Source organism: Sminthopsis crassicaudata, chromosome 6, assembly GCF_048593235.1.
Source record: "Sminthopsis crassicaudata isolate SCR6 chromosome 6, ASM4859323v1, whole genome shotgun sequence".
Lineage (NCBI taxonomy): Eukaryota > Metazoa > Chordata > Mammalia > Dasyuromorphia > Dasyuridae > Sminthopsis > Sminthopsis crassicaudata.
Genome location: NC_133622.1, coordinates 256,298,876 through 256,310,249, shown reverse-complemented (window position 1 = coordinate 256,310,249; position 11,374 = coordinate 256,298,876). Strand labels below are relative to the sequence as shown.

The window sequence follows — 11,374 nt, the reverse complement described above, 5'->3', positions numbered from 1 at the left end:
GGCGCGAGAACTGAGTCCGGGGAGCAGCCCGGAAGCGCTGGCCAGCTGCGCACGTGGAGGACCTGGGTGCCGGCTGCTCGGAAGGCGGCTCCCTCTGCTCGCCCCTACCGCGGCCCAGCCCAGGGCTGCGGGTGAGTCCGGGCAGAGGGGGGCCTAGGCAGCGCCTCCTCCGCCGGGCCGTGGGGAGGACTGGGCAGAGCCTCCTCCGCCGGCTGTGGGCCCCGCCCCTCCAGCTTGCCGGGGCTCTTCCCCACGCCGCCCCGGGCCAGGATTCCTGGGCGCTCCTTACTAATGGTTATGCGGGGAACACCCCAACTCAGCCCTAATTGCAGCCGCTTTGTTTGCGGGCCCGGTGAGGTGGGAGGCCCCCTGGCTGAGCCCCAAGGCTCCTCGGGCGGGACGAGTCCGGGAGAGGACGGGCGGGCGGGCGGGCCTCCTCCGGGCTCAGCAGCCTGGGGGCTCCTGGCGAGCAGCTGCCCCGCCCCCTCCCAGAGTAGCTGCTCCTGGAGAGTCAAAGGCAGCCTACATTCTTAGTTTACTCATCGGGCCAGAGGGAAGGGAAGGGGTTGGCCAGGCAGGGAGAGGGGGTGGGCGTGCTCGCTCTCGGGTCCCCTCTCCTCCCTTCCATTGAAGGGGGCTCCGACCCGGAGGGCCATTCTTCCCAGCCTGGACTTGGCATTGTGCCGTCTGCCCACGGTGCCAAGTGCCCGTGCTCGTCCCCTTCCAGAGGCCGATGCCCGGGGGCAAGGACCGGACAACCCGCTCTCAGGAGCTAGGGGTCATGGCTCCCGTCAGACCCCACTGAGGGCCCGGGGACTCGCTTCAGCACCTCAGTCTCCCCAGCTGTCTAATGGTCACGAAAGGGAGGCTGTCTGCCTCTTCTCCCCCCGAACAAATTCCTCCTCCCTCAGAGCAAGTACTGAGCTTTCCGATCATGGTATAAATAGATTCTTTTATTTATAAAATCCACTTTCCATAAAATAGGGTTTTCTTATGTACAGGACAGACAGCGCCGCGCAAGGCCGCCTGCCCAGTGCCTTCAATCCTTCATCCCCCGCTGCCCCAGAGCTGGGGGAAAGGGCTGCCGAGGGGGAGCCCTTTCCGCCATCACGTGTTCGGGTCTGAGGCTCCAGCTCGCAAAATCCCTCTCCTGCCGACCCCGTTCTCCGTCCTCGGCAGTCCTGGTCCCCACCGAGAAGCAGGGTGAGCGCGCTCACAATAACAAAAAGTCAGGGCGGAGAGTTAGGAAGGGAGGCTCCGGGTGGAAGGGAGGCCGGAGCTTTCGGACCGGCTCCGGGGCCCGAGCTTGCTCTAGCCCCCAGCCTGTCCCGCTCCCCGCCCCCCAAGTCCGCACAGCCGGCTCCAGGCAGGGCTCCGAGTCCAGGCTTCCTGGGTCCCTCGCCGCCCAGCTGCCAGGCAGGTGGCAAGGTCAGGCTTCCTGCGGCTTCTCCTCGGGAAGGCGCCGAGGTACTGCCTGGGTCCTCTCGGCGTTCAGTCGAGCTGCGGGGGGGGGGGGGGGGGGGGGAGGGGGCGGGGGGAGACAGGAAAGGAGAGTGAATCCCAGCTCCATAAAGCGCAGCCGGCAGAACCAGTTGTTCTCCCCGGAACGGCCTCCGCTCCACCCCGGGAAGCAGGCGTCTCTCCTCCTCCCCCTCGTCCCGCAGGGCGTTCGGACCCGGCGGGCGCAGCCCGCGCCCGGCCGCCCCTCCCTCCCCCCTCCCCAAGGACTAGCCAGGCAGTTTCGCAGGCCCTGTTGACTCGGCATTTCGCCGCCCGGCCCCGAGCTGGAGGCGGGGGCTTCAAAGCCAACGTCGGGCGCAGTTTTTCCGCGAGTCGGAGCCTCTGCCGGCGCGCCTTCCCCGCCCGGCCTCCCTCCGCAGACCTATTTGCATTGCAAAGTCACCCGCCGCCGGCGCTCGAAGGGAGTGGGCTGCGAGGGGGGGCACCCGCTCCCCGGGGCCCACGGGACCGGCAAAAGGAAGTTCGGCAATCACCAGCGCAAACAAAGGGCAGCGGCGGCACCCCGGCGGGGGAGCGGCCTGCGCCCCACTCGCGGCTGCTTTGAGGATCTCCCTGCCCCGGGCCCCGAGGATGCGCGGGCGAGAGTGCATGTGTAAGGGGGGAAGCAATGGGGGGCGGCGGCCAGGTCTCGGCCTGTCCCCAGGTCCTAGTTACCTCGGGGGGCAGCGCACACGCCCTCTTAGTAGCCCCCGAACCAACTGGTGAAATCCAGCAGCTCCCGCTCCTCGGGGCTCAGCACCCCCTCGTAGCCGCTCTCGTCTGACGAGTAAGGCGAGTGGGGGGAGCCGGGTACCGAGCTGCCCTCTCGGCCTGGGGACGGCGAGTCGAAGCAGGATGAGGCCGGCGCGTAGGCGCCGGAGTAGGGGCAGGGGCCCCCAGTGCCCCCGCACGGCGCCCCGTGGGGCTGCGGGGACCCCGCAGGTCCCGTGCGCCCCGCGCCCAGAAGGCCGGTAGGGAAAGCGGCGCCCGCGGCGTCTTGCTGCGCTAGCAGCTGCTGCAGCGCCCGGATGTACTCGACGGCCGAGCGCAAGGTCTCCACCTTGCTCATCTTCTTGCTCGCCGCGCCGTTGGGTACGTGCTGCCGCAGCGTCTGGAAGCCCAGGTTCACCAGCTTGACCCGGTTGCGCTCGCGCTCATTGCGCCGGGCCACGGCGGCCGCCCCTACCCCGGGGCTCGGCTCGGGCCGGGGCTGCTGCTGCGGAGCCGGAGGCTGCAGCTGCAGGCCCAGAGGGCTCGGTGCCCCGGGGGCAGGAGCGGCTCGCCGCTTGCAGCGCAGCAGCTCCGGGGACGCGGGCCGCCGCCGCCGGGCAACCCTCAGGGACGCGTGGGGCACCGGGCCAGGCGCAGAGTAGGCGCCGGGGGCTACACGGGGTGGCGACCTCTGACCGTCCGAGTCCAGCGAGCAGCCCCGGGCCAGAGGTCTCGAGGGGGTCACCATCTGGCGCAGCGCTCTTCCACAACTGTCCATGTCCGGTCCGGCCCGTCTCCGCAGCGGCCCCGGCCAGGGCCGCCGAGGCCGCCTCCTTCGTGGGCGATGGTTCCCCGCTGTGGTCGGAAGGACAGAGCCGGCGTGCCCAGCCGGGGCCCGCGGGGAGCGGACGGGCGGGACTGCCAGATCGCGCGACGGAGGGGGCGCGCAGGGGGCCGCGATGGTCGGGGCAGCGCGTGGGGCTCTCGCGTCCCGCGCGTGCTGCAGGCAGCCGGCGGGCGCCCGCGGCTCTCTGCGCGCTGGCTCGCCGGTGGCGGCGCTTTTCCGGGCCGCGGCGAGGGTGTCTTGTTTTTAAATGCACATGGAGCCCCACCGCCCTCCCTCCCAGGAGCCGAACGTGCCGAGCCCCACTGGGGCGGGCGCTCCCGCCCTGCTCCCCCTCCCTTCTCCCCTCCCTTTAGTCTTGGGCGCTGTCCAGGCGTCCTCCTCCCGGCCCCCTTTTTCATCCCCACGCGCTGGGCGCGCGCGGGGCGGGGCGGGGGCCGGGGTGGCGGGCGGGGAGGAAGGAGAGGGGCGGTTGTCTGGGCGGTGGTGCCGGAGGCTGCGGCTGCCTCCGCCGCACGAGTCCCCGGGAGTGCTGGGGGTGGGCCGCACGCGCCTCGCCGCTGGCCCACCCCCCCACAGCCCCACTTCCCCGCCTCGCCTCTTTCCTCCTCTTCTCCAATTGGTCTCCCCAATCGTGCCCTGCCCGAAGAGCCAATGGCAGCGTCCCGGCCCCCCCCCGCCCCCTGCAGCTCAACCCCCTGGAGATCCGGCCCCGGCGCGTGGCTGCTGGCCCAGCTTCCCCAAACAATACCTGGCCCCGGGGTCTGGGGTCTGGCCCCGGAGGGCGGGGGAAGCGGAACTGGAGCTCACCTAGGAGGAGGCGGGGTCAGGGCCCTACCGCCCTCCGCCCACCTGCGACCCGCCCCTCCCCGCCCTTCCTTCTTTCAGTGGGTCCAAGTGGCCGGGGGTCTGGGAGGAGGAGTAGCTGCCCCCCCCCTCCCCGCGAGCGCGTTTTCTGCCGACTGCGATACCCCGGAGACTGCAGGCCGGGAGGGGCAGATGCCGCCCCCTGGGCCTCTCGAGCTGTCTCCCGGTGCCAGCCTCTGTCTTCTCTGGCCGGCCTCCCCGCTCCGTTGCCTCAAGCTGACTGTTCTCCCCCCGCCACTGCCCTCCTCCCTTTTTTGATCCTCTCTTTCTTCTGTCTGTATTCTGTCCCTGCCTCTGTCTCCTTCTCCGTCTTCTCCCCCCTCACTCCCTGCTCCCCCCTTCCCCTCTTTTTCTCTCTCTCTCCCCCTGTCTCGCCCTCTCTTTCCCTCCTCCACAAGTGTTCTCTGGGGTTCTCCCACTGTCCATCTCCCTTGGGTGTATCCGTCTCTGTTTCTCCGGGTCTGTCTCTTTCCCGGGTGTCTCTGTCTCTGTGTCTCCGTGCTGTCTCTCTGTCTCTTTCCCGGGTGTCTCTGTCTCTGTGTCTCCGTGCTGTCTCTCTGTCTCTTTCCCGGGTGTCTCTGTCTCTGTGTCTCCGTGCTGTCTCTCTGTCTCTTTCCCGGGTGTCTCTGTCTCTGTGTCTCCGTGCTGTCTCTCTGTCTCTTTCCCGGGTGTCTCTGTCTCTGAGTCACATTTTCTCTTTCCTCTGGAATCCGGCTTTCTGTGGCTCTTTCCCACCCTCTCAGGCTCTTGTGTCTCTGCCATCCTGCCAGTCCGTCTCTCCCTCCTTCTCCAAGCGAAGGGCTGTTCACTGGCCTGCCTGCCTTTGGGAGCACAGGATGTCTCTGAGTCCGCCTCCTGCCACCCCAGGGTTGTCAGGGAAATGAGGTGAGTTAGGGCAAGAATTTTTTCTGCTACATGTAGCGGGAAGTGGCAGGAGGTTGGGGGGCATCTGCCAGCTGGCCAGAATGTCCGTGAAACGAGCCTGCTGAGCCAGCTGGCCTCGTGCAGCCGGAATGCCCCGAGTTGGGCTGCCCACAAGCTAGGAGCATCTTTGTTTCCTCTGGGGTAGCTGAAGCTGAGAGCCAGGGCCGGTGACCGGGGCTGCCCGAGTGCCCTTGAGCCTTCCCCTGGACTTTTTCTTACCTCCAAGGAACAGGGAATACATTGGAACTGGATTTGAACTCTGGTCTCCCTGGCCCAAGGCCTGTGCTCTGCCCACTGAGGGATTCAGGAAATCTGACTGCTCCAGTTCTCTGTGCCTCTGTTTCCTCCTTTATTGGAATATTGAGGAAGCTGAATTACATGATCTCTAAGGTCCCTAGGTGGGAATTCTCAAGGGGGACCATGAGCCCTGTCCTCATCTCCCAGTCTCTCTGTGTGGCAGGTTCCAGGAACTCCCAGTCTGGAAAGCACTTGCAATCTTCCTTCCCAAAAGAAGGGGAGACTTGGCTTTTGGTTTGTAGGGGGACTTTGCCAGCCCAGAGCCCCTAGGGACACTCTGCTTCCTCCACGTGTTTGTCCAGGTGAGACTGGCCCGGTCTCACGTGGAAGAGGGGAAGGAGATTTGCAAAATGTGGAGAGCTGGAAGGGAGCTCCAAGAGCTTTGGGCTTACCCCCCTCACTTTGTAGGTGAGGAAATGTATCCGGAAAGGAATAGCACCTTTTTGCCCAGTCACTGAGCCATGGTAAAGAGCTTTGCCTGTGGCCTCAGCCTCTCAGGTGGCCGTGGGCCACCAGAGAGTGAGGAAAGGAGCCGGGAGTGGAACCCAGGCACCAGGATTCGAAGCTCAGGGCCCCGCATCTAGTAAGCACTTAGGAGCCATTCAGTGATTGGTCTAGAGTTCCAAGCTCCATGAGCTCACCATTCTCCCCACTTCTAGACTCTTGACCTTGCTCTTGCCAGACATGTTACTCAGGAGGGAGAAGCTAACGTTTGGTTTGGAATGACTTGGATCCAAATCCCATTCTTCAACAGCATTTTAGCCTCTTCCAGCCTCAGTCCTTTCATCTGTACAATGGGGATGATGCTCTCATCCTTATTGGAAATATGGTAAATCCAGGGCAGCTAGGGGGTGCAGTAGATAGAGTACCAGCCCCGAAGTCAGGAGGACCTGAGTGCAAATCTGGCCTCAGCCACTTAACACTTCCTGGCTGTGTGATCCCTGTGTGTCTTAACTCCAATTGCCTCAGCAAAAAGAAAGCCCTTTCTGTCCCCCACAAGTGCTGCTTCCCTTTCTCCCCATCTACCCCTTTCTTTTGCATCCATTTAACAAATGTTGATCGAAGTTCTACTATGCACTAAGATTTCCAATGCAAAGTAATTCAACAGACCAGTCTGTCCCCTGTAAAATGGGCTCAAGGACGCCTCTCGAGGTCCACTCGCTATTTCTGTGGAGCTTCAGGGCCCCAGACTTTAGGTATGATTCTGTCCTATCCCTTGCTTCTCCTTCCTCCCCCCACACCATCCTCACACTGGTAGCCCCCGGCCCCAGCCCCCTCCCTCCCACCAGAGCTGTGGATGAGTACTTCAGCCTCCAGTCTATCCCCCACCTGCACCCAGCCTAATCCTATGGGCAAAGCTCTAGCAGCTGGCGCAAGTTGGTGCCACTGAGCTATGATTGTTGTCACGATAGCCATTATCTGGCCCTCTGCAGTCCCCACAACCAGGTCTTCTCTCCCAGGCTCAGACAAGTTCCCAAGTCACATTGCCTGGATCTTCTCAGTTTCTCCTTATGCTTTTTATGTATGTGTGTGTGTGTGTGTGTGTGTGTGTGTGTGAGTTTGTGTGTTGTATAAGTGAGTGAGTGTGTGCGTATATATGTGTACACATATCTAGGCTTGATTATTGATTATATTTATGCTACGTCTATATATGTTCTATAGGTTCTTGTCTCTCCTGATAGAATGGTAAACTTGTTGAGATTCTTTATACTTGAAACCCTAGAACCTAGTACAGTACCCATGCAGTAGGTGTTTAATAAATGCTCATTGATTCCTTTGAGCAGGAATAAGGGAAGGGTGGAAACATGTAATATTCTGATTGTCTCTCAATTATCCTTCTCTGGGAGGAGGTTTCTTTTCTATATAATCTTTTCCTCTGTGAGCAGGTTTCTTGGGAAGCTTCTGGAGCCTCCAGCCAGAGCGAAGGTAAAATCTTGAATCCTTTTCTTCCTGAATCCTGGCTCTGAATCTCCTCGAACTTCCCTGAAGTTCTCCCAGGAAGTCTTGTTCTTCTCCCAGTCTAGACTGTCTCCTTCCAGACTGCCATCTAAACTCAATCTCCCAGTCTAGACTGCTCTCCAGACCTAATGCTGCCCTCTTTTATCCTGGAAGAGAATGGGCCCAAAATGTTTGTGGCAGCTCTTTTTGTAGTAGCTAGAAACTGGAAGATGAATGGATGTCCATCAATTGGAGAATGGTTGGGTAAATTGTGGTATATGAAGGTTATGGAATATTATTGCTCTGTAAGAAATGACCAGCAGGATGAGTACAGAGAAGCTTGGAGAGACTTACATCAACTGATGCTGAATGAAATGAGCAGAACCAGATACACTTCAACAACAATGCTGTATGAGGATGTATTCTGATGGAAGTGGAAATCTTCAACATAGAGAAGATCCAACTCACTTCCAGCTGATCAATGATGGACAGAAACAATTACACCCAGAGAAGGAACACTGGGAAGTGAATGTAAATTGTTAGCACTACTGTCTGTCTGCCCAGGTTACTTATACCTTCGGAATCTAATACTTAATGTGCAACAAGAAAATGGTATTTGCACACATGTATTGTATCTAGGTTATACTGTAACATATGTAAAATGTATGGGATTGCCTGTCATCGGGGGGAGGGAGTAGAGGGAGGGGGGAGATAATTTGGAAAAATGAATACAAGGGATAATGTTATAAAAAATATATAATGAAAATAAAAAATAAAAAATAAAAAAAGAAGAAGATCCAACTCACTTCCAGCTGATCAATGATGGACAGAAACAACTACACCCAGAGAATGACCACTGGGAAGTGAATGTAAACTGTTAGCACTACTGTCTTTTTACCCAGGTTACTTATACCTTCGGAATCTAATACTTAATGTGCAACAAGAAAATGGGATTTATACACATATATTATATCTGGGTTATATTGTAACATATGTAAAATGTATGGGATCGCCTGTCATCTAGGGGAGGGAGTAGATAATTCGGAAAAATGAATACAAGGGATAATATTATAAAAAAATTACTCATGCATATATACTGTGAAAAAAATTATAAATAAAAAAATAAATATATTAAAAAAACTTAAAATTATAGGAATAAAAAAAAAGAGAGAGAATGGGCCCATGAAAACTCCCAGGCGCCTGTGGGAATTCCCACAGCCAATGAACTTGCTCCTTTTAAAGGTTGTGTAAACTCCTTTTCAGAACTCCTTTTAAAGTGTAAACTCCTTTAAATATGTAAACTCCATTTGGGAAGTCTAAAGGTGTACACTCCTAAAGGTGTGAACTCTGAGCTAGAGAATTGTTTAGACAACCTGAGTTATCACCTTGTAATCCTAACAGAAACATACTGAGCTTTGCATTCAAAGTTCTGATTTAACCTTCACAACACCCCTATTAATCCATCAACATCAGCATTTATTAAGCACCTACTATGTGCCAGGCCCTGAGAAAAGATATAAACTTATTTCTTGGCAGAGATCCCAGAGTGGTTGGCCATTTCCTTCTCCAGTTCATTTTACAGATGAGGAAACTGAGGCAAACAGGATTAAGTGACTTGCCCAGCAAGAAGTGCCTGGGCCTGGATTTGAACTCAGCTCCCTGATCCCAGGCTCAAGGCTCTATCCATGGTCCCATCTAGCTGCCCTTGGGCAAAAGAATAATGTTCACCAAGGTTGGAAACATGGGTTGGAGCCAGTTGTGAAGGGCTTTACTTTTTGTCCTAGAGATAATTGGAAGCCACTGATATTGGTGGAGAAGGAGAGTCACATGGTCTGATCTGAGGTTAAGGAAAATGAGCCTCAGCCCAGCTGAGAGGAGGATGACCTCCAGAGAGAAGGGAGCCAGGGAGACCCCCAGCACCAAGATGGCGGCTTCGTAGGTGGAGACAAGGGGCTGTGATGCCTGGATGAAAGTCCAGACACAAAAGACGAGGTTAACCTACAAAACTCGGGAAGCTTAAAAAGGGGAAATGTGGGCGAAAGGCCCTGGCTGCAGTTCCAGAGAGCTCTGGGGGCTTTGAGTTTGAAATGTCCAGTGGGGCCTCTGGAGGGTCAGGAGTCAGACTTCTGCATAGAGAGGTAATTAAATCCACGGGAACTGATGGGGACCCAAGAGAGAGATGATAAGGGGAGAAGAGGACCCATCAAGCCAGGGAGCAGTCAGGTAAATGGGGGGGCACCTGGAGCCAACAAAGAAGAGCCACTGTCTAAACCAGGAGCAGATGGCGGTGGCAGAGTCCAGGGGAGCCTGGGGGTGGAGAAGGAGGCAGGTCTGGCCATTGTGGAAGGAGCTGGTGCAACTGAGGGCAGAGGCCAGAGGTCAGGTTCCAAGGGCTGAAGAGGGAGTGAGAAAGAGGAAACAGCCTTCAAGTGTAGACACAGTTTTCAAGTCAAGTAGGCCATGTTAGTAATCATTTATTAAGCACTTACTGCATACAAACACAGTGCTAAGTGTCAGGTATACCAAGAAAGGTAAAAGACCTTCCTTGTCTTCTGGAAGCTCACACCACCTACAGGTTGGCTGGGACAGGGAAAATGGGAAATAATGAACAGAGGGTTGACAGCTTCATTCAGGAAGATAATCAGAGGCTTCCTGTTCAAAGTAGGATTTTCTCTGGGATTTGGTGGGTGACAACCAGAGGAAATTCTTGGAGGAGGCAGCTTGTAATAGAGAACAGCTGCTCAAAGTGTACCTGGAGGGAAACCAGATGCCAGAACATCGACAAAGTGGGAAAAGTCTGGTGAGAAGGGGCGCAAGGCTAACAGTTGGGGAGGATGAGAGGAGCTTTAAGAAGGGAAGAGATTTGGGGGGTACATCCCTTTCTTTCTCCCTCTCGGAGAGCCATCCCATGTGATAAAATGTATTCTTAGAGAAAAAATCGGTACACCTGGTCAATACATTTAAAGAGGAAAACCTGTGCAGAGTGTAATGCCTGTGGACCTCCCTCCCCTACAAAGGGCTAGCTGGGGCTGCCTTCTCATCTCTTCATTTAATTTCTGCATAAGCTGTTCATATTCTTTGACCATTTCTCTATAGGAAAATGGCTAGTAGATAGAACGATAATTAGCCAGGTAGGCATCAAAATAAAATCTATATATCTGATGCAAACCCTTATCAGACAAATCTGATACCAAGATTTTTTCCCCCATTTGACCACTTCCTTTCTTAACCTAAGGGCATTAATGTCTGTGCAGAAGCTTTTCTAGTTTAAAGTAATCAAATGGACCAATTTTGCTTTTGTGTAATTGTTTGTTTTTGGTTAAAAGTACATCTATCCATAGCTATAAGAGCTTTATGATGTTTCTCTTCTAATTTCTTCTACTTGACCTTTAATATTAAATTAAATTAACATCATTTAGAATATACTGAAGTGTGATTTGAGGTGCTTAGTATGAGCCTAATTTCTGCCAGATAACTCTTCAGTTTTCCCAATAGATTTTATTAAGTAGGGAGTTTTTGCTGGACAAATTCTGTTTTTCTTTTGATCAGACATTGCAAGTTTTATCTGACATGAGGGAATCCTTTGTGGAGAGGTATAGGGTCCCCCTACTGATCCTTGCTTTCTACAGCCCAGCTCACAGCACCTTATTCTCTCTACGTAGGTGTGGCTATCATTAGGCTAAATCTTTGACCAGGTACCCCTTTTATGTCTCGTGAGAAGTCTATGGGCCGTCCAGAGACTTTAAGAAAAACAGCCCCTTAACGAGTTCAGATGCTAGAATCTCAGGTAAAACAATGGGAATCCGTTCAGTACAAAGCTTTATTGCAAACTGTGGGATCGAGGGGGAAGGAGAGAGAGGGAAAGGAAATCTGACGGACCAGTCAGATTCGCATATTTACATAGACTAGAATTCACCTGAGGGCAGCACAACACCGGAGCAGGAAGGAAGTGTTCCAGCAAGATGTGCTCCACTGGAGGGGAGACTGTGCTCTTACGTGCCCTTGGGGCGGGGGGGGGGAAGAGTTCTTTGGTGCCCCCCACCCCGGGGCCAATTTACATATCGGAGATGGGGAAAAATGTTATCTGGGAGCATTGTTATCAAGGAATAAACTCTCTAACTGCTGGAGGGAAAGTCTCCCTCTGGGCAATTCCAGGGGAGAGATTTGGCTAATTCCAGAGTCTAGATTGCTTTAAGTTATAATCACCGGAGGCTAATCAAAGCGCCTTCTTAAGTGGGTTTATCAATTTAGCACCTGTGAATAAACTGGGTTAAAATAAGGCGAAGGAGGCAC

The 11,374-nt window shown here is 55.5% G+C and overlaps 1 protein-coding gene across 1 annotated transcript; it reads right to left on the bottom strand.

The window, feature by feature from the left end:
- Positions 1-932: 932 nt before the first annotated feature.
- Positions 933-3,650, bottom strand: ASCL2 (achaete-scute family bHLH transcription factor 2). Its single transcript, XM_074274831.1, has 2 exons — positions 2,176-3,650; positions 933-1,500 (listed from the first exon to the last, which is right to left on the bottom strand). Exon 1 carries the CDS (start codon positions 2,987-2,989, stop codon positions 2,201-2,203), a length of 789 nt encoding a protein of 262 aa, XP_074130932.1. The 5' UTR covers positions 2,990-3,650; the 3' UTR covers positions 933-1,500; positions 2,176-2,200.
- Positions 3,651-11,374: the final 7,724 nt, after the last annotated feature.